At 38.0% G+C, this 23279-nt stretch overlaps 1 protein-coding gene across 2 annotated transcripts in view; it reads right to left on the reverse strand.

The window, feature by feature from the left end:
• Window positions 1–23279, reverse strand: part of ADK (adenosine kinase) — a 577446-nt gene that overhangs the window by 514816 nt on the left and 39351 nt on the right. For both annotated transcript variants that reach the window (XM_007962951.3, XM_007962952.3), the window contains exon 2: window positions 13937–14011. In XM_007962951.3, the coding sequence (XP_007961142.1) occupies window positions 13937–14011 (75 nt within the window). The remainder of the gene's footprint in view (window positions 1–13936; window positions 14012–23279) is intronic.

Raw genomic sequence — 23279 nt, forward strand, 5'->3', positions numbered from 1 at the left:
TACCCGGCCTCAAGTTTTGGAGTTTCTGATTGACCATTTACTAGTTAAGTGATCATAGGCAAGTACTCTACGTCTTTAAGTCTCAGTTTCTCTGGTCATAAAATACAAGTTGCTATAAATATTAGATCAGGGATCTTTCACAGTACCATATATTTGTACTGCTGAAGGTAAACAGACTTTCTGAAGGGTACACAGAAACAGATAAACAACAATGGATAATTCCCAGGTCTTCAATTCCCATTCATACTCAACCTTTTCATAAAATTTAAAATTAATCTGCCTGAAAATGGATCATAAGTCCATTTGAAAGGTCATGTTGATTTTCCTCTCCAGTCTCCTCTTTCACAAGTGCCTTTAAACCCATTGCTATGGTTTGAATATTTGACCCCCCTCAAATCTCATGTTGAAATTTAATCTCCAATGGGGCAATATCGAGAGGTGGGGCCTTTAAGAAGATAATTGGATCATGAGAGGTCTACCTTCATAAATGGATTAATCAATTCATGGATTAATGGGTTATCATGGGAGGGGAGCTGGTAGCTTTAAAAGAAAAGAAGAGACCTGAGCTACCATATTAACAGTTTCAGGCCCCTTGCCATGTGATACCCTGCACCACCTGAGGAATCTGTAGAGTCCCTATCAGCAGGAAGGTTCTCACCAAGTGCAGCCCTTTGACCTTGGACTTTTCAACCTCCATAACCGTAAGAAATAAATTCCTTTTCTTATAAAATACCCAGTTTCAGGTATTCCAAGTAACAGAAAATGGCCTAAAATTCACTTTTTATTAATACAAAAAGGATGACATACTCCTCACCTATTCTGAATGAAACTATACACTATTGTATTGCCTGAGTATAAAAACCTTTTAAGTGTTAAACAAGGAATGATTCATATTTTGTCTGCAAAACTTTTTGTTTGTTTGTTTGTTTTTGAGACAGAGTTAGGCTGAAGTACAGTGGTGCGATCTCGGCTCACCACAACCTCTGCCTGCTGGGTTCAAGCAATTCTCGTGCCTCAGCCCCCAAAGCAGCTGGGACTACAGGCACGCACCACCATGCCCAGCTAATTTTTGTACTTTAAGTAGAAATGAAGTTTCACCATGTTGGCCAGGCTGGTCACGAACTCCTCACCTCAAGTGATCATCCCACCTCATCCTCCCAAAGTAGTGGGATTACAGGTGTGAGCCACTGCACCCAGCCTATTTTCTTCTGTTTAATAATTTAGCAACATTTTGAAGGAAGAGAAGCAACATTTTGATGGCAGAGAAGAAGGAGAAAAACAAATTTTTTTAATAAATAAAAAATACTTTAGCAACATTTTAATACATTTGTTATTTTACTCTGTGCTAATTACAATTTAATGACTAAGAGATATTTTAAAATTCACATATTTTGGCTGGATGTAAAGACATATAATAGGGTAATCAATATGCATGAAAGACTGTAATGCATAAAAATATACTACCTTCATAATGTATGCATGCTACATGCAAAATATAACTTATGCATAAAATACATCCTTTAAGAATAGAATCTGGTGTGAACAGTGTAACAGAAATGCAAATTCAAGACAGAAAGGACTATAAAATTTTTAAACGTCAAAAAAGGAAGCTGTTTATATATTTTTATAAATGAATAAAAAGGGTATCAAATCATGATGGTATTTAGAGTCCACTAAAAAGAGTGATTCATCAGTATTATATAAAGTTATTGAAAATCATTAGTTGGGCACAGTGGCTCATGCCTATAATCCCCACTTTGGGAGGCCAAGGCAAGCGGATCACTTGAGGTCAGGAGTTTAAGACCAGCCTGGCCAACATGGCGAAACCCCATCTCTACTAAAAACACAAAAATTAGCCAGGTGTGGTGGCGGGCACCTGTGGTCCCAGCTACTGGGGAGGCTGAGGCAGGAGAATCACTTGAACCTGGGAGACAGAGGTTGCAGTGAGCTGAGATTGTGCCACTGCACTCCAGCCTAGGCGACAGAGCCTACTTTCAACTTAGTAGAAAGCTATAACTCAACTTCCCACCATGTCTTTCATAGAATGATGCAAAGCACAGCCTATATATTTTGGATGAGTTTTGTTTCCTAATGGCATAGATAGGTATTCTTTTATAATCAATTCTTAGCATGAACACAGTTCCTAAAAATCAGAGACAGCAAAATGATACAGTGATAGTCCTCAACACTTTTTCTGCCCTAAATTACCGGAGAAAAATGACATACACTCCAAAGAACAGAAGACAGGGAAGCAAGAGGGAGCACAGGGGAGGGGCCTCTTTATTCTGCCTCTAGCCCCTACAAAGAGAACCACTGAGTGAAAAAATAACTAGATACAAATCAAAAACCCTGCAGTATCATCCTGATTCTGCCATTAACTTGTTTTCTGAAATGGGCAAGCCACTTAATTTCTCTAATGAGGATAAAACTGCCTATGTCACAGGGTTGCTATCCAGATCAAATAACATTACACGAAAAGTGTCCAGTGCATTATTTAACAATTATAATAAATACTCATCCCTGCCCCCTCTTCTTGGAATATTGCACCCCTGTAAAATGAAGAATTCAATTAGCTCAAAAAGGGAGGAAAGGGCACTTTTAAATGTTCATAACTTTTATAAAAGCCTTTTATTGAGACTGAAACAAACACTTTTTATTCAAATATGCTCCTCCTCCGAAGACATGGCACAGAACTTAGTGCCTTGAAAGGCGCAGGTACAGACTGAAGTTCCAAAATAGGACAGTCATAAGAGAGGTGCCCATGCCTAATGTTACACAGTTAACAGATGACAATAAAATATTCTATAAATACTTGGAACTAAAATTGCCTTCCAAGAATTAAATCACTAAAATTTCTATAAATCTACAAATATTGCCACATAGTCCAAAGAATCCCAACAGTATCAAGTAAAGTTTTACAGAATTGGCAAAACCAATCAGGTAGACAGTGTGGATATGGCAAGATTTTAAACAACATATTTAATTGGCTCTTCCAATAAAAAAAAAAAGTTGATTAAAATATATTAGAAAGGAAGAAAATGGGGGAGGGGCAAAACCATTAATCGCTACAACACTATTTAAGACTAAAGCTGGACTGAAATTTAAGAAGCTTATAAAGAAACAGATTAAATCACAGGGTTAGAATAAAAAAGCAAAAAGTTATAAGGTTTAAAAAGATAATATTTTTAAATCTCATTAGCAATGTAAATGAAGATTAAAACTCAATTAGAGAAAGCTGAAAGAATTAAACTAGATATAAACCTAAATACATAAAATAGGGGCCGGGCGCGGTGGCTCAAGCCTGTAATCCCAGCACTTTGGGAGGCCGAGACGGGCGGATCACGAGGTCAGAAGATCGAGACCATCCTGGCTAACACGGTGAAACCCCGTCTCTACTAAAAAATACAAAAAACTAGCCGGGCGAGGTGACGGGCGCCTGTAGTCCCAGCTACTCGGGAGGCTGAGGCAGGAGAATGGCGGGAACCCGGGAGGCGGAGCTTGCAGTGAGCTGAGATCCGGCCACAGCACTCCAGCCTGGGCCACAGAGCGAGACTCCGTCTCAAAAAAAAAAAAAAAAAAAAAAAATACATAAAATAGAACTATACTCTTTGTATTCTTAATTTTTCCTATGCTTTTTATTTTTAAAAATTTATTGATAATTATTAAAATGACTAACCACATCTTTTATTAAAGGACATTTTTTAATTTGGTACTTGGAAGATACTACTATCACTGCTTAGCTCTTGGGTCACATCAACAAAATGGGCCCATGTTATATCAACCTCCCATTTATTTGCTAATACATTTTATTTCTGGCTTCTGTCTCCATATTTGCACTGTGATTTGCCTGGCAGAAGGCGCCACTGACATCCCATTCAAATACAGGGGACCCTTTTAGGTGTTACTTTACTAGGTATCTCTGTTACAGCAGGTATTATTGACTATTCTTATATAAACTCATCATACTTCATCAGACCTTGTCTTAGTTCTGCTTTTTCTTAGTCTCATTCTACACTTATTCTTTATCTCTCCATCTATTAAATGTTCTAGCTTCCAGCCCACTTCTCCTTTTACTTTTTACTCTTTTTTTTAGAAATTTTATCTACTGGTTGCTTTAAATACCACCTACATAATAATAAAAATAGTGCTGGTAATAGCTACCATTTATTGAATAATACTGCATCAAACTATGTAAAATTAAATACAATTAAAGAGTCCAGGCGAGGCACTGTAGCTCACACGTGTAATCCCAGCACTTTGAGAGAACGAGGTGAGAGGAGTCCAGGACCAGCCTGGGCAACACAGTGAGACCCATCTCTAAAAAATAAAATTTTTTAAATTAGCTGGGCACGGTAGGGCACATGCCTGCTATCCCAGCTACTTAGGAGGCTGAGGTAAGAGAATTGTTTAAGCCCGGAAGGCTACAAGAATTAAACTAGATTTAAACAGCACCATTCACTGCACTCCAGACTGGGCAACACAGCAAGACCCTGTCTCCAAAAACAAAAGGAGTCCAGCCATGACTCTTCTATCCACCAAGAAACATAAAACCAACTGTCTCCTGAATATGCCTACCTGGGTATCACAGTCATCTCAAGCTTGAACAAGGCTCAATTCAATCTTTCAACCCTCTCTTCCACATCCTCCTCCTATACTCCCTAACTCAGTTGTAAACACCACCATCATTCAGTCACCAAAACTAAAAATTCAAATGTTATCTCTGACTCCTTTACCCTCTTCATTAAATCAATCAAGTCTTACCTTGATAACACAAAAGTATCATTGTACTCTCTCTCCCAACCATTGTATCATAACTAAAGTGATCAAGTCATCATCTCTCAACAGGTTTATCACTATAGCCTCCTCAAATCTATTGATCCACAACAGACAAAGCAATTCACATAATCCTAAAATGTGAATCCCAACCATGTCATCTGCCTGCTTAAATCAACAAGTGCTCTCCATTGCCAATAATAGAGGCATGAGAGATTTCAAGCTCCTCAGTAGCCAATAATATTAGCTAACATAAGCCAAACATACAAATAATCTCATTCAATCCTCACAAGAGCCCTAATATCCTTATTTTACTCACAAAGAAACTGAGCTTCCATAGATAACCAAGGTCACACAGCTCCAGAGCACACTCTTAACCTCTATTCTTAATGCCACTGTGAAGAAGTGATTTTCTTTCCACATCTGTCTCCTCAATTAGATTACAAGCTGTTTAAAGGCAAAACAGTTATTTAATATTGTATTCTCAGTATTTGGCAAAACAGTAACCATAAGACATGTGCTCCAAAAAGTGTGTGTTGAGCTGTGAAATGAACTGCTAAAAAAGAATCCATGTTTATGTATCCTTAGAAGTACCATTTCCTTCAATATTCAAAGTTAGGTTTGAACAGCAAAGAACACAAAGAACAGCATCTTATATCTAGGCAAAATGAAGGAAAGTCTGTGTTCATTTAGTGTCCATAATTTAGGTTGTTTTTTGAGGAAGCCCCAGAGCAACTCAGGACCAATCACTCAATATGTGAAATGACATAAAGATTCAAATAGCAGTTTATTTCAAATTCTAAGAATTTAGAATTTTGAAAGAGAGAAGCAGAATAACCAAAGACTATCTGTTAATGTGGGTCACAAGGTAGTCAAATAAGAGAAAATATTCAAACTTAAGAAGCATTTCCGAAAACTACCAATAATCTAGAATATGTTATAGAAAAATATATCATATACACAAGAGATACAACTTTTTTTGAAGATATCTTTTAAAAAATATAAACATATCAAAAGAAATGTAAAATTGTACAATACACCTAAGCTGTACTGGTTAATACCATAAATGCTAATTAACATCTATTAAAATTTAATTAACATGAAATAAAATGTTGAAATTCATCAGTTGCACTAGCCACACTTGAAGTGATCAAAGCCAAATGTGACTAGTGGTTACCATGTTGGCTAGCACAGATACACATTTCCATAATCATGGAACATTCTGGTGAACAGCACACACTGCTGCAAAGATACTGACCCCAGATTTCATTTCTAGTTTATTGACTTCTATATGGTCTGAATATTTTTCTAAAAAGAATTTACTTTTATAATTTTTGAATCTAACAAGATTTAGCAAATGATCACCGCCACAAGATGTATAAGTTTTTAAAAAACCAGCCTAACCATTTTGTAACCCATATTACATTATTTAAATTTTATGTGTTATTAAAAGATACAGAAGAATACCTAAAATAAAGAAAGAAATATTTGTAGGGATAAGAAAATTTGTTGGTAAAGATCTTTTTTCCAAATTAATCTATAAATACAATACTAAACAAAATCCCAGACAGAATATTTAGGTCAATTAAAGGCCTAAATATACAAAACATAATGTTGAAAGTTGTAAAAAAAAAAATATGGCAATAGCTTTATAAATAATTAAATAAAAGGCCAGGCATGGTAGCTCACACCTGTAATCCCAGCACTTTGGGAGGCCAAGGTGGGTGGATCACTTGAGGTCAGGAGTTCAAAACCAGCCTGGCTAACATGGTGAAACCCCATCTGTATTAAAAATACAAAAATTAGCCAGGCACGGTGGCACATGCCTGTAATCTCAGCTACTCAGGAGACTGATCCATGAGAATAGCTTAAACCCGGGAAGTGGAGGTTACAGTGAGCTGAAATCACGCCACTGCACTCCAGCCTGAGTGACAGTGAAACTTCGTCTGAAAAAAAAAAAATTAACTATAAAAGTGTCAGAGCAGTTTACAATTCATTTTAAAGCAAAACAATTAAATGTCTAACTTTAAACCTAACACATGCAGTCTCACTTGACACTCCAAAAAATTTTTTCACTTTCAAAGCTAACATACACCCATTTGTAGAAGTAATACATTTTTATTTGTAGAAATAATTCAGTTGTAAATTATTGGCACTAAATAATCAGCACTAAAATTTATGGCCAATTGCTTTGAGCATTTTCCTTTTTTTAAATTTTTAGAGACAGGGTCTCACACTATATTGCCCAGGATAGAGTACAGTGGCTATTCACAGGCACAATCATGGTGCACTACAGTTCGAGTCTCCCAAGTAGCTGGCATTACAGGCAAGCACCACCACAGCCAGCTACTTCAGGTATTTTAGGTGTGAACATTAAGTAACATCTTTCATGCACACTTAGATTAATAAAAACTCACATAAGGTTTGTATGTTTATTTTATTAAAGGTTTAGATCTGTGAGAAAAACACGTTTCCTCAAGTATTCTGGCTTCCCATCATAAAACTGAGTATTTTCATTTCTTTTTTTTTTTTTTGAGATGGAGTCTCACTGTCTCACCCAGGCTGGAGTGCAGTGGCGCAATCTCGGTTCATCGCAACCTCTGCTCCTGGGTTCAAGTGATTCTTCTGCCTCAGCCTCCTGAGTAGCTGGGACTGCTGACGCGCACCACCACGCCCAGCTAATTTTTTATTTTTAATACAGACAGGGTTTCACCATCTTAGCCAGGCTGGTCTCTAACTCCTGACTTCAGGTGATCCGTTGTTCACCTCGGCCTCCCAAAGTGCTGGGATTACAGGTGTGAGCCACCGCACCCAGCCAAAACTGAGTATTTTCATTTTTATTGATGGTTTTCTTTTCTCAATTACCATTTCATTACTTCTCTCATTCCTCTTACTTTAATGATATTTATCTAGTGTCAGGAAAAACCAAGGCAAACCTACCTTACACATTCCTTCCCTGCCTTTTTCATCCCTATTAATACATACCTCCATAATTACAGACCAGGGCTCATCTGGAGGTATTCATATGTTCCACATTTCCTACCCCTCATGTCCACTGTGTCCCTACAGTTTACTAGAAAAGATTCTTTTCAATCATGTACTTTCTGCCACAGGTGTTCCCAATAATTTTCAATTCTTTTTTTGGTGGGAGGGACAGGAGTTTGAGGCTGCAGTGAGTAGGCTATGATTGTGCTACTGCACTCCAGTCTGGGAAACAGAAACCTTGTCTCTAAAAAAAAAAAAAAAAAAAATCAGAATCAGAAAAATATTTTATCAAATGAATTTTGACAATTAGAACTCACTTTCATAGTGTAAGATACTAATCAGTATATATCTCATTCATTTGGTATATATCTTAGTCCCCTTGTGCTGCTATAACAAAAATACCAGACCAGGCTATTTATTTATTTATTTTCTTATGTTTTGTTGTTGTTGTTTTATTTTTCTTATTTTGTTTGGGGTAATTTGTAAACAATAGAAATTTATTTCTCACATTCCTGGAGGCTGGGAAACCCAAGGTTAAGGCACTGGCAAGACTGGTGTCTGGTGAGGCTTTTCTCTGCTTCCAAGATGGCACCTTGTTGCTGCATCCTCCAGAGAGGAGGAACACCGTGTCCTCACATGGCAGAAGGAATGTAAAGGCAGGAGAGCTCTCCCTTTAACCTTGAGTCCTTTCACAAGTGTGCTAATCCCATTCATAAGAGCAGAGCCTTCATAACTTGGTCAACCCCCAAGAGCCACACTTCTTATACTGCGGCACTGGGGATAAGTTTCAACATGAATTTTGGAGAGGATACCATCATTCACACCATAGCAATATACCACTTATCTAGGTTGGGTGCAGTGGCTCATGCCTATAATCCCAGCACTTTGGGAGGCCGAGGTGGGCAGATCACCAGAGGTCAGGAGTTCGAGAGCAGCCTGCCCAACATGGTAAAACCCTGTCTCTACTAAAAATGCAAAAATCAGCCGGGCATGGTGGCACATGCCTATAGTCCCAGCTACTCAGGAAGCTGAGGCACAAGGATCACTTGAACCCAGGAGGCAGAGGTTGTAGTGAGCTGAGATTGCGCCACTGCACTGCAGCTTGGGTGATAGAGCAAGACTCCATCTCAAAAGTAAAAAATTGAAAAAAAAAAATATATATATACACACACACACACACACAGTACTTATCTAATGGTGGCTCAAAATGTAGGCTAAACACAATCGGTTTATATCATAAGGTAAATTTTTGAATATATTTGGAAGAAATGGCCAGGAGTAACAATAGAGAAGACTCTTTTATTGTTAGGGTCCAAATACTTGTTTTCTATCTTCAGGTACTTATTTGAAAATCAAGGTTAAAGATTAAAACCTTCCAAATATAAAATAAAACTTCAGCTAGCCACTTAGGATCAGCTGCTAGTAAAACATGTAAAACAAAGAGGTTACTCGAGCTTCCGGTAGTGTCACTGATGGCAGCAGCAGGCTGTCTAGAGCAGCTGCTGCAAAGACACTGGCTGCAATAGGGGAGGTGCAGCCAGGGCTGCATGTTCCACAGAGCCCAAGGAAGCTGGGAACAGGTGGGAGCCACACCCACTTCCAAGTTGGCAGGGCTGGAGCCCCACCCTCCTGAGTGCAGCTGCAGCCACCCAGCCATGGCTGTGGACCTAGGTATCCCTGCGCTCTATGGGGCCCGGGAAGTCCCCTTTTCCCCTGCAGGCTCAGAAGTGCCTGCTCCCGTGCCTGGCCTCTCCTCAATCCCAGCACCTGCTCCGAGGTGATAATGTTAATGTGGGTAAGTCATTTTCAACTTTCACTATGAATTTGTATTCAAAGTTGGGAAAACAATTATAGATGACAGAATGAAAACATCAACCTTAAAAACACAGTTAATAGAAGTAAGGAGATAGAAAGATGGAAGAAGTAGCAGAGGAAAGAATAGCGGCACCAGTAATCTCATTCTCTGTAATGAGAAGTCAGTGGATTCCATTGAAATTTGGGTTTATCTGTTTTGTTTTGGCTTGGTGTATATATATATGTGTGTGTGTATATATATATGTTTTTTTTTTTTTTTGAGACAGAGCCTCTCTGTCACCCAGGCTGGAGTGCAATGGTGCAATTTCAGCTCACTGCAACCTCTGCCTCCTGGGTTCAAGCAATTCTCCTGCCTCAGCCACCCGAGTAGCTGGGACTATGGGCGCATGCCAACACACCTGGCTAATTTTTGGTATTTTTAGTAGACACAGGGTTTCACCATGTTGGCAAGGCTTGAACTCCTGACCTCAAGTGATCCACCTGCCTCAGCCTCCAAAAGTGCTGGAATTACAGGTGTAAGCCACCACGCTCAGCCTGAAATTTGACAGAACAAGAAATTTTAAGAAATGTAAGCATAGTATATTATTTAAAAGTACAAGGAAACAAAAGAACTAAAATCATTAACGTTAACTGTATACAGTAGTATTTTCTGACTGGGAAAGTGTGTTTTAAAGTTTGTATCTTAATGTCTTAGGATAAAACACATCTCCCAGTTTATCCTAGGCCCCCAACACATTTCCTATTATATTACCATAAGTCAAATTTACACATTTATAAATTCTTGCCTTACCCTTTGACATCTGAGTTTATCCAAATATGGGGTAATTCCCAGGATATAAAAAAAGTTTCAAAAAACTTATTGTCCCCCATAATTACTTATATTTCTATATACTATCAATGAACAATAAGAAAAGGAAAGAAAACAATCCCAATTTACAATAGCATCAAAAATAATAAAATTACATTTAACCAAAGAAGTGTAAGACTTACGCACTGAAAACCTACTAAACACTGCTAAAATTATTTTAAAAAGACCTAAGGCTGGGCGCAGTGGCTCACACCTATAATCCCAGCACTTTGGGAGGCCAAGGCAGGCGGATCAGAAGGTCAGGAGTTCGAGATAAGCCTGACCAACATGGTGAAACCCCGTCTCTACTAAAAATACAAAAATTATCCAGGCATGATGGCGCATGCCTGTAATCCCAGCTACTTAGGAGGCTGAGGCAGGAGAATCATTTCAACCCAGGAAATGGAGGTTGCAGTGAGCTGAGATCATGCCACTACACTCCAGCCTGGGTGAGCAAGAGTCTGTCTCAAAAAAAAAAAAAAAAAAAAAAAAAAAGACCTAAATAAATGGAAAGACATTCTGTCTTCATAACTTGGAAGACTTAATAGTGTATTTGTCTATATATTCAACGTAATTCCAAGCAAAATTCCAACTGCCTTTTTTACAGAAATGAAAAAGCTATCCCCAAAAATTCATATGGAATTATGAGGGATCTCAAATTAAATAATCATCATCATCATCATCACCATCATCTTGAAAAACAAAGTTGGAGGACTTACACTTCCTGACTTCAAAATCTACTACAAAGCTACAGTAATCAACACAGTGTCGTACAGGCCAGGCACAGTGGCTAATGCCTATAATCCCAGCACTTTGGGAGGCCAAGGTGGGAAAACAACTTGGGCCTAGGATCAAGCCAGACTTGAGTCTGAGACCAGCCTCGGCAACATAAGGAGACCCCATTTATATGAAAAAATTTTAAAAATAGCTACGGATGGTGGTACACGCATATAGTCTCAGTTACTTGGGAGGCTGAAATAGAAGGATCACTTGAACCCAGGAGTTCAAGGTTTCAGTGAGCTATGACTGCACCACTGCACCCCAGCCTGGGTGACAGAGCAAGACCCTATCTCCAAAACAAAAACAAAACACACATAGACAAAAACACCAATGTCATACTGGCATAAGGACAGACATATGTATCAATAGAATAGAATGGAGTCCAGAAATTTACCCATGTATCTATGGTCACCTGATTTTGTCAACAGTATCAAGATCATTCAATGGGGAAAAGAATAGTCTCTCCAACAAATGATATTGAGACAACTGGATTTCCGCACACAAAAGAATAAAGTTGAACCATTATTTCATGCCTTATACAAAAATTAACTCAAAATTGATCAAATGCTTCAATCTAAGATCTTAAACTACAAAACTCTTAGAAGAAAACACAGGCATAAATCTTTGTGATTCTGGATTTAACAACAGATTCTTACATATGACAGCAAAAGCAAAGCATAAGCAAAAAAGAAAAATAAATTGGACATCATCAAAATTTAAAACTTTTGTGCATGAAAGGACACTATCAAAAAATTAAAGTTAATCCCCAGAATGGGAGAAAATGTTTGCAAATCATATGCTAGCTGATAAGGGTCTAGTATCCAGAATATAAGAAGAACTTTTACAACTTAACAAAAAGACGACAACCCAATTAAAAAATGGGCAGAGAGCTTCAACATTTTCCCAAAGATATACAAATGTCCAATAAGCATACGAAAAGATGCTAACATCAAAAGTTTTCATTAGAAAAATGCAAATCAAAATCACAATGAGACATCATTTCACACCCACTCATATGGCTATAATTTTAAAAATAAAAAATAAGTTTTGGCAGTAGAGAAACCGGAACCCTTATACACTGCCGGTAGGAATGCAAAACAGTGCTGCTGCTTTGGAAAACAGTTTGGTGGTTTCTCTAGAAGTTAAACACAGAAATATCATGTGACCCAGCAGTTCCATTACTGTGTGTATACCCAAGAGAAATGAAAACACATTCCAACACAAAAGCTTATACATAAATGTTCATAAGAAGCATTGTTCCTAATAGACAAAAAATGAAAACAACGTGTCTATCAACCAATGAACGGATAAACAAAATGTGGTATATCCACACAATGGAATATTCCACTATTAAAAGGAATGAAGGACTGATACATGCTACAACATGGATGAACTCTGAAAGCATTACATAAGTAAAATAAGCCCAAACACAAAAGGTCATATATATAAACACAAAAGATCATATATTATTATATGGTTCCATTTATATAAAATGCTCAGAATAGACAAATTCATAGAAAAACAAAGTATACTGGTAGTTCCCAGGAGACTGGGCTAGCGGAGGGAATAGTGAATGACTACTTAATGGGTATGGGATTTCATTTTGGGGTGATGAAAATGTCCTGAATTAGATAGTGGTGATGGTTGTACAACTTTGTGAATATACTGGCAGTCACTGAATTGTATACTTTATAATGGTTAAAATGATCAATTTTATGTGACATAAATTTTACCTCAATTTTTTAAAAAGTAATTATTCTTGGGTACAGAAATCGGGGTGTGTGAGGAGGGGGGATCTTGCTTTCTCATCATTAATCTTTTTTACTACTTAAATTTTCCAGATAGTAGTCCCCCCATTATCTGAGGTAGATGCATTGTAAGATGCCCCATGGGTATCTGAAACCGTGGATAGTACTGAACCATATGTATATACATACATATATACATACACACACACACACGTGCTACGTTTTTCTACACATACATACCTACACATCATAATATGATAAAGTTCCATTTATAAATTAGGCATAACAGATTAACAACAACTAACTAAAAATAGAACAATTATTAAAATATACTGTAATAAAAGTTATGTGGACGTGGTATGTATGTCTCTCTCAAAATGTCTTATTATACTGTCCTATGGGTAACTGAGACCTCAGAAAGTGCAAAAAAGGACACAAGAGGGGACTTTTGTACCAAATGGCCTCAAATAGGTAAATAAACAAACTGATTTCTCAGCTAAGTTGAAACATTGGAAGTTACTAACAAAGGGGAAACAACAGAGCTTCATGGCCTCTGAATTATATCCTGCATATTCTCTTGTCTTCTCTAATCATCTTTCTTCTCCCATTATAGCTTCTGAAAGGAAACAAGATTGGGCACATTCAGGGTAGAATGTCTGTAGATTATGATACTATTACGGATGTAGTTCACTGACAGTAGTTTAAAATTTGGGGAATTAAATAATTAGGTAAATTATATAAATTTTTCTCCTTCCAAATAATAAGCAAAAAAGTTTTAAGTAAAAATAGCAATGTATATGTTTTCCCAAGGAAAACTGTACTCAGTTATTCAATAGTTAATGATAGCACACTTGCTATTACCAGACTTAAATTTCCTGAGTTTTCCTTTAATTGAAGACATTCGGTGATAAAGTCACTTCTAAAGTTTTCATCCATTTTTCTTCAAATATAAGTTCCACATAGTGCATATGAAGAGTTTAATACTTACTTATCAAGGAAATCTTTGTCCACTACAGCAGAGATGTCAAGCAGAGGATTTCCCATTCCAAAGAGAATATTTTCTCTAAAAAAACACAAAATACAAGTTAGAAATACTTCTAAAAGTAAGTTGATATGTAAAAGGTACACAAAATAAAAATAACTATCTTCATTTCAACCTGAAAATAAACCTAACATACCAGTTTATTAAACATTTGATTTGCCTATTATATGTAGGACATTTTAGAGGTAGCATAAAGACATTTAGAAAAAAAGATGATTATCAGAGAAAGATGCAAATCAAAACTACAATGAGACACCATCTCACACCAATCAGAATAATTATATATATATATATATATATATATTTTTTTTTTTTTTTTTTTTGACACAGAGGTTTGCTCTTGTCGCCCAAGCCAGAGTGCAATGGCATGATCTCAGCTCACTGCAACCTCTGCCTCCCAGGTTCAAGTGATTCTCCTGCCTCAACCTCCTGAGCAGCTGGGATTAAAGGTGCCTGCCACCATGCCTGGCTAATTTTTGTATTTTTAGTAGAGATGGGGTTTCACCATGTTGGCCAGGCTAGTCTCGAACTCCTGACCTCAGCTGATCCACCTGCCTTAGCCTCCCAAAATGCTGGGATTACAGGTGTGAGCCACCATGCCCAGCCCAGAATAACTATTATTGAAGAGTCCAAAAAAAAAAAAAAAAAAAAAAAAAAAAACCCAGATGTTGTCGAGGTTGCAGAGAAAAGGTAATACTTATAAACTGTTGATGGGAATGCAAATTAGCTTAGCTCCTGTGAAAAGAAGTTTAAAGATCTCTCAAAAAACTTAAAATATAATTACCATCCGACCCAGCAATCTCATTATGGGTATATACCCAAAGAAAAATGAATCATTCTAGGCCGGGCACAGTGGCTCATGCCTGTAATCCTAGCACTTTGGGAGGCCGAGGTGGGTGGATCATGAGGTCAGGTGACCAAGACCATCCTGGCCAACATGGTGAAACCCTGTCTCTACTAAAAATACAGAAATTAGCCAGGCATGGTGGTGCACGCCTGTAGTCCCAGCTACTCAGGAGGCTGATGCAGGAGAATCGCTTGAACCCGGGAGGCGGAGGCTGCAGTGAGCCGAGATCGTGCCACTGCACTCCAGCCTGGGCGATGGAGCGAGACTGTGTCTTAAAAAAAAAAAAAAAACACGCCTGTAGTCCCAGCTACTCAGGAGGCTGATGCAGGAGAATCGCTTGAACCCGGGAGGCGGAGGCTGCAGTGAGCCGAGATCGTGCCACTGCACTCCAGCCTGGGCGATGGAGCGAGACTGTGTCTTAAAAAAAAAAAAAAGAAGAATCATTCTACCAAAAAGACATATGTTTATTACAGCACTCTTCACAATAGCAAAGACATGGAATCAACCTAGGTGCCCATCAATGGTAGAATGGATAAAGAACATTCAAAACATATACACCATGGAATACTACGCAGCCATAAAAAAAGAACGAAATCATGTCCTTTGCAGCAATATGGATGCAGCTGAATTATCCTAAGTGAATTAACATAGAAACAGAAAACCAAATACCACATGTTTTCACTTATAAGTGGGAGCTAAACACTGGGTACACAGCGACACAAAGATATCAGGACAATAGACACTGGAGATTCCAAAATCAGGGAAGAAGAGAGGAAAGAGCTGAAAAACTACCTATTGGGTACTACGTTCACTACTTAGATGATGGGGATCATTACAAACCCAAACTTCAGTATCACATGAAATACCCATGTAACAAACCTGCACATGTACCCCCCTGAATGTTATTAGAGAGCCCATGGCACATCCTGGAACAGTCCAAGCAAGAGCCCTATCTACCCTTAACAAAAAATGACTGTGGTAGGGTCTTCACAATGGACATCAGAACTGATACAATTCTTTTATTATGTATCCAAAAAATTTAAATATATGCTAACTTTTTATAGAATGATTTGTAACTTTTACAAATTTAACTGCACATCTTTTCATCTAAAAATGTCTAGCTAAAACTTTTATTCATGTCTTATGTTTCCTATACTTCTTATATTCATGTCTTCTCATGCATATACTTGTATGTTAAATATATAAGGATTCATTTCAGATGCCTACAACATGAAATAAAGCAAAACAAAAACAAATCAACAAGAAATGATATAATTTTAAATTACATTTAACAGACTTGGAGAAAGTCTGTTTTCCATAAGAGATCATAGTATGGTTCCAATCCAAATAAAAGAAAGAACTCCACCACAAGTGATGCCTTAAACAGAAGCTCATCTAGCAGTAAGAAATGGGCCAGTGAATACTGTTGGATCAGTCTCAACAGGAGACATTCATCTAGTTTATCCAATAAGATTTGTCTCTGTGTAATTTTCTATTGGTCTCCAGTTTATTGATGATCCGCCTCCCTTTCAGTTGCCTCCAAACCAGTTACCATTCTCACCATTTGGCGACTATCAGTAATATCAATGGACTAGCACACCAGGATTTTTTTAAGAGAATGAGGCATAGCCTATAATTATAATCTGTAATGATTTTTAGAGGATAAAATTACAGTCTCTTATTAACACCATAGATTGAGCAACTATGGCTGAATATGCAGTAAAGAGACATTTGTCCCTTTTCTATTTAAAGAAAGCTGAGTGGAGGAGGGTAAGATAATACACTTACTTATTCACACTTAAACTGCATTTGTGATCAAAGCAAGTCTAATAAAAAGAAAATACTTTAAGTGCTTAGAAGGTGAAGGATCAATAGACAAATACAGTAAAACCTAACCATGATTTCAAAGGGACTACTCTGCCTGATTTGTATATTCTTATCCAAACAATAAAAACTCCTAGAACTTGTTATTTAAAAAAAAAAAAAAAAAAAAAAAAAAGGATGGGTACTGTTATTGGGCTACTTGGCTTTTTATTTTCATTCGCCCTTTTTATCACCCCTTGCAAGCATCCAGTTCAATGTATAGAGTCATGTAACGACAAAACTATGGAACATTTCCATCACAGCAACAACAAAAAAGCGTCCTTCTGCCCCCACATCAATCCCTCTACCCTCAATCTGTCCCCTCTCAGTTTTAAGGAATATAATTGTTATACCTCTTTTTAAGAAGTCAAATCTTTGAACATCTACTGCATTACTAAAATAGTTTATTATACTCTGTTTAAAAACTCAGTAAAGATAGTCTTACAGAGAGCCTAATAATTGATTCTAAGAATGAATTACAATTCAAGAGTCAAATAATTCACGTCTGAGTCTCAGTTCTTGAGGTAGCTTGTAGAGAGACTTAAGCAAGCCATCTACCATCTCTGGGCCTAAATGTTAATAATGTTTGACTTGTTCCCAAATAATATTACAATTCAGTTAATGTCATTTGAAGTCATGCTTATAGTAAACTGGAATTGTGTGTCATCTTTCCTTGCTGTCCTCCTTCTTTTACCCCAAATTTCCTCACTCAAGAGCAGAATTTTGGTGGAATTGATTCCTCAGGCAAACCAAAACCTAAGTCAATCAGTCCAATATATTTCTCTAGCCTTAGTAATCAGTTCAGAGACTGGCATGTAACCTAAGCCAGGAAAATCAGAATGAACTCAAGATTTTTTTCTATGATGCTCAGATACAGAACATATTTTTCCCTAATAGATATAAATGAAGAAGGTGCTAGAAGCCTTAAAAACCTAATAGCCTCAAGGTGGCTGCCTTGGGATAAATTTGACACCACAGAAAGCAGAGTGCGAAAACTGAAAGAAACCAGGTCATTAATGAAGTTGTTGGACCACCTAATTAAGCTTTACCTGAAATCTATACTCCATCTGAACTTTTCTGTTTTTTGTTTTGCTTTGCTTTTTTAAGTACAGGGGTACAAGTGCAGGTCTGATACGTAGGCAAACTTGTGTTATGGGGGTTTGTTGTACAGGTTATTTCATCACCCAGGTATCTGGACTTTTCAATTACATATGTTGGTAGTTTTATTTCAATTTGAGGCTGGTTTTTAGTTACTTACAACTGAAAGTATAGGGACAGATGTAAATTGTCATTAGTTCATTTTGTGAATCTGTTTAATACGTAATGCATTTTTATTATAAAACTGTAATACAGACAAGATTACTAGTGCTCAATTTTTTTTTTTTTTTTTTTGGACACAGAGTCTCGCTCTGTCACCAGGCTGGAATGCAACAGCGCAATCTCGGCTCACTGCAACCTCCGCCTCCCAGGTTCAACTGATTCTCCTGCCTCAGCATGCACCACTATGCCCAGCTAATTTTTGTATTTTTAGTAAAGATGGGGTTTCACCATGTTGGCCAGGATGGTCTCCATCTCTTGACCTCGTGATCTGCCCTCCTTGGCCTCCCAAAGTGCTGGGATTACAGGCATAAGCCACCACGCCCAGCCTAATCTTAACACTACAGTTCCCCAATGGAGAACGGATGCAACATAGAACCTGATGAGTGATGCTATTAGGCTGAATCTTAACACTACAATTCCCCAGTGGAGAACGTATGCAACACAGACCCTGATGCATGATGCTATTAGGCTGCAATTGTCCAAAGCCTGCATGAAACTGGTTGCAGAAGTTGTGGCTAGTATAAGCAGTGAGGAGAAAGGAATTTAAATTAGCACAGGCTGGACGTGGTGGCTCACACCTGTAATCCCAGCACTGTGGGAGGCTGAGGCAGGTAGATGGTTTGAGTCCAGGAGTTCAAGGCCAGCCAGGACAACATGCCAAAACCCCACCTTTACAAAAAATTGGCTGGGCACAGTGGCTCACACCTGTAATCTCAGCACTTTGGGAGGCTGAGGCGGGCGCATTGTCTGTGCACAGGAGTTCGAGACCAGCCTGGGCAACATGGCAAGACTCCATCTCTACAAAACTACAAAAATTAGCCAGGCGTGATGGTATGTGCCTATAGCCCCAGCTACTAGGGAGGCTGAGGTGGAAGAATCATTGAGCCCAGGAGGTTGAGGCTACTGTGAGCCATGAGTATGCTACTACCTCAAAAAAAAAAAAAAAAAAGAAAGAAAGAAAGAAAGAAAGAAAAAGAAAAATATAAAAAATCAAGCCAGGCATGGTGGTGCACACCCATAATCCCAGTTACAACAGAGACTGAGGTGAGAGGATCGCTTAAGCCTGGAAGGTCGAGGTTGTAGTAAGCTGTGATTACACCACTGCACTCCAGCCTTGGGTGACAGAGTAAGACCTTGTCTTAAAAATAAATTAACTAAATAAAGTAGCACATAAAAGATATCTTCAAATAGTAAGTTAAGTAAAAAAGATATAATTATTTTCAAAAGCAAGTAAAACTTTGCTCATGTCACATTTCTCTCTCCTTCACTGCACATAACTGAGATTATAATGGCTAGTTTCTTACATACAAATATATATAAACTAGTGTCTAGGCCAGTAAATACTATCCCCTTCTTAAATGATGAACATACTATATGAATAAGCATTTATTTTTATCTTGTTCTACTAGAATGTGAACAAGATGAGGTTTAGTCTATAGTCAAAAACTATGACTAACCCATACTGGGATTACTTTTTGTTCCAAATGTTAGCAATATCTTTTTTTTGGAATGGATGCTAGAATGAGAGATACTGAACAATCTTTTTTTTTTTTTTTTCTGGGGGGAGTCAGTAATTTTATAAATGTCTCATAATTTAGGCTTGCAGCGAACATAAACCTACACTACAATTATTATTTTGTTGGACAGTCAACAAATTTTATACTGACATATATATTAGAGTAAGAGTTCCTGAGAAAATTTTTTCTTGGCTATTGATATATTAATGTTTGAATGTTGATTAGCCCTCTCACTAACAGAAACGTTTAGTTATGGTGCCAGAATAAACACTAACAATGACTGCCTTTAACTGTTTACACCAGTCATCTTCTCTTTCAATTCAGAAACCTCAGCTTTATATGTGACTCTTCTCTCTACATCAACTAGCCCCGTCTTATTAGTAAGGACATCATCTTGGTTTTATCAAACACTTATTGTACCTGGATCTCCCACAATATACCCACTAGCACCAGGCCCTCTACAGACATTGCCTGAATTTCTACATTGTCAGCAATTTTTTTAGCCACAATAGATCCTGCACATTATCACCAAAATCATATTATTTTAAACAATTCTAACCATAATATTTTTCCACTTAAAATCTACCTAGCTTCTGATTATTAATAGGATAAAATCCAAAAGCATAATATAAAGGACATTGAATCTAGCTCAAACTTACCATATTTCATCATATCTAAGATGCCATTTATTCATAAAATAATCCCAATTTCTGATGGTGATGTAAAACACAATCAGCTGTAAGATGTATGCCAATTTCAGAGTTGTTAAAATGGGAAGAAATGTGCACATTAAGATCAAAATTCAGTAATTCTTTAGCCTTACCTCTCACCATTCTAATATATACAACCTATTTTAATCATAATGCTTTACTGTTATTTGAATAAGACTGCCTGTAAAGTCCTTCTCCTACTTCCTTTGCCTGGAAAACTCCCATTCATCTTTTTAAAATTCCCTATATGCTACTGGTCTTGGGAAATTTTTCCTGATCGACTCCTACCCAAGGGCTTCCACATAAGATATACAAGCTGCCCCCAACACCACTCAAGAGTGCTGTTAACAATGTAGAAAATGGCTCCTGGTACTGTATATCAAGGCACTGCATCCCTCCCTCCCAAAGAGTTATTCATTCCCTCCTGCTCAGTTCTAAAAGTCCTTTGATGAACTTTTTAGTTGATTTTAGGGGTTGCTTTGAACTTTATCTTAATCAACTGATCTTAATCACCTACACAACAAAGGGTAAAGATTTTTTTGAAATCTTATTTACATTTGTATTCCCAATGGCTGGCATATGATAATTCCATGGGTTTTGAGTGATTCTGTGATTATAGGTTCTGATCTTTAGTTTCTTTCTCTTTTTGAGACAAGCTCCTGTTCTGTTGCCCGGGCTAGAGGGCAGTGGTGCAATCATGGCTCACTGCAGGCTCAACCTCCCAAGCTCTCCCACCTCAGCCTCTCAAGAAGTTGGGACTATAGCCACCATGCCCAGTTAATTTTTTTCTTTTCAGTAGAGACTGGGTCTCCCTCTGTTGCCCAGGCTCATCTCAAACTCTTGGGCTTAAGCTATACTTCTGCCTCAGCCTCCCTAGGTTCTAGGATCACAGGTATGCAACCCAAGATACACCTTTATAAAGACAAAGAAGTTTTGAAAATAAAAAGTTAGCAAAAAGACACATCATGAAAACACTAATCATAAATTACAGTGGCTATATTAATATCAGACAAGGTAAGCTTTAAAATAGACAGTATCACCAGATACAAAGGGATTTCATGAAAATAGGTCAAATCATCAAGAAAACATAATAATACTAAAGATAACAACACAAAGTATGTACACACCAAATAAAATGGCTTCAAAATACTTTTTAAAATACTTAGAAACAAAAGAAATAGGCAAATACATAATCTTAGTTCAGCACCCTTCTTTCAGTAATTAGTAAAACAGGTAGACACACCAAAAATTAAAGAATCACACTACACATTATTTATCCTAGAGGAAGAAAAACTTAAGTGCACAGAGAAATTTGTACACAAATGTTTCCAACAGATTTATTTGTAAAGGGAAAACACTAGGCCAGCCATGGTGGCTCACACCTGTAATCCCAGCACTTTGGGAGGCTGAGGTGGAAGGATCACTTGAGGCCAGGAGTTCAAGACCAGCCTGGGCAACACAGTAAGACCTCATCTCTACAAAAAATAAAAATAATTAGCTGGGTGCAGTTGTGCATGTCTCTAGTCCCAGCTCCTCAGGAGGCTGAAATGGGAGAATTATTTAAGCCCAAGAGGACTGTAGTGTTCAACAATCATGCCAATACACTCTGGCCTGAGTGACAGAGAGAGCAAGACCATATCTCTTTAAAAAAAAAAAAAAAAATGGCCGGGCACAGTGGCTCACGCCTGTAATCCTAGCATTTTGGGAGGCCGAGGAGGGCAGATCATGAGGTCAGGAGTTCGAGACTAGCCTGACCTAGTGAAACTCTGCCTCTACTAAAAATAGAAAAATTAGCCGGGCACGGTAGTATGCACCTGTAATCCCAGCTACTTGGGAGGCTGAGGCAGGAGAATCACTTGAACCCAGGAGGCGGAGGTTGTGGTGAGCCAAGATTGTGCCACCGCACTCTAGCCTGGGCAACAGAGCAAGACTCTGTCTCAAAAACAGAAAAATAAAATAAAAAAAGAAATGGTAAAAATCTGGAAACGTAATAAATGCCCTTCAACAGGGAAATAGGTAAACAAACTATGGTACACCCATAAAAGAGAAGCAATAAAAAGGAATGAACTATGACACACACAACAGCTTAAACGGATCTCAAAGGCATTGTGCTAAGTGAGAAAAAGGCGGTATCTACCGGTTACATACTATATGATTCCATTTACATAACACTCTCGAAGTTACAAAATTACACTGATGGAAAACAGATCAGTAGTTGCCTGGGGTTAGGGTTCAGAGAAAAGCATAACCATAAAGAAATGATATGAAGAAATTTATTTGTGTAACAGAACAGTTTAATACCCTGAATGTGGGCTGGGCGCGGTGGCTCACGCCTGTAATCCCAGCACTTTGGGAGGCCGAGGCGGGCGGATCACAAGGTCAGGAGATCGAGACCATGCTGAAACCCCGTCTCTACTAAAAATAGAAAAAATTAGCCGGGCGCGGTGGCGGGCGCCTGTAGTCCCAGCTACTCGGGAGGCTGAGGCAGGAGAATGGCGTAAACCCGGGAGGCGGAGCTTGCAGTGAGCTGAGATTGCGCCACTGCACTCCAGCCTGGGCGACAGAGCGAGACTCTGTCTCAAAAAAAAAAAAAAAAAAAAAAAAAAAATACCCTGAATGTGGTAATAGCTACATGAATCCAGACATGATAAAATTTTATAGAACTATACACCACCACCTCCTCAATTAAAAACAATATATACAAACTGGTGAAATTCTAATAAAGTCTATAGTCAACTTCCAACTATTGTATAACACCAAAATCAGCTTCCTGGTTTTGGTAACACACTATAGTTATGAAAGATATATCATTGGGGGAAGTTGAGTGAACGGGGCACAGGAACTTTCTCTACAATTTTTGCGATTTCTGTGAGTTGTATTTCAAAAGAAAAGGGAGGAAAAGGATATAAAACAGATATATTAAAAATGTTTAGGCCAGGTGTGGTGGCTCACACCTGTTAATCTCAGCACTTTGGGAGGCCGAGGCAGGAGAATCACTTGAGCCCAGGAGTTCGAGACCAGTCTGGGCAAGA

The sequence above is a fragment of the Chlorocebus sabaeus genome, chromosome 9, assembly GCF_047675955.1.
Source record: "Chlorocebus sabaeus isolate Y175 chromosome 9, mChlSab1.0.hap1, whole genome shotgun sequence".
In the NCBI taxonomy this organism is placed as follows: Eukaryota; Metazoa; Chordata; class Mammalia; order Primates; family Cercopithecidae; genus Chlorocebus; species Chlorocebus sabaeus.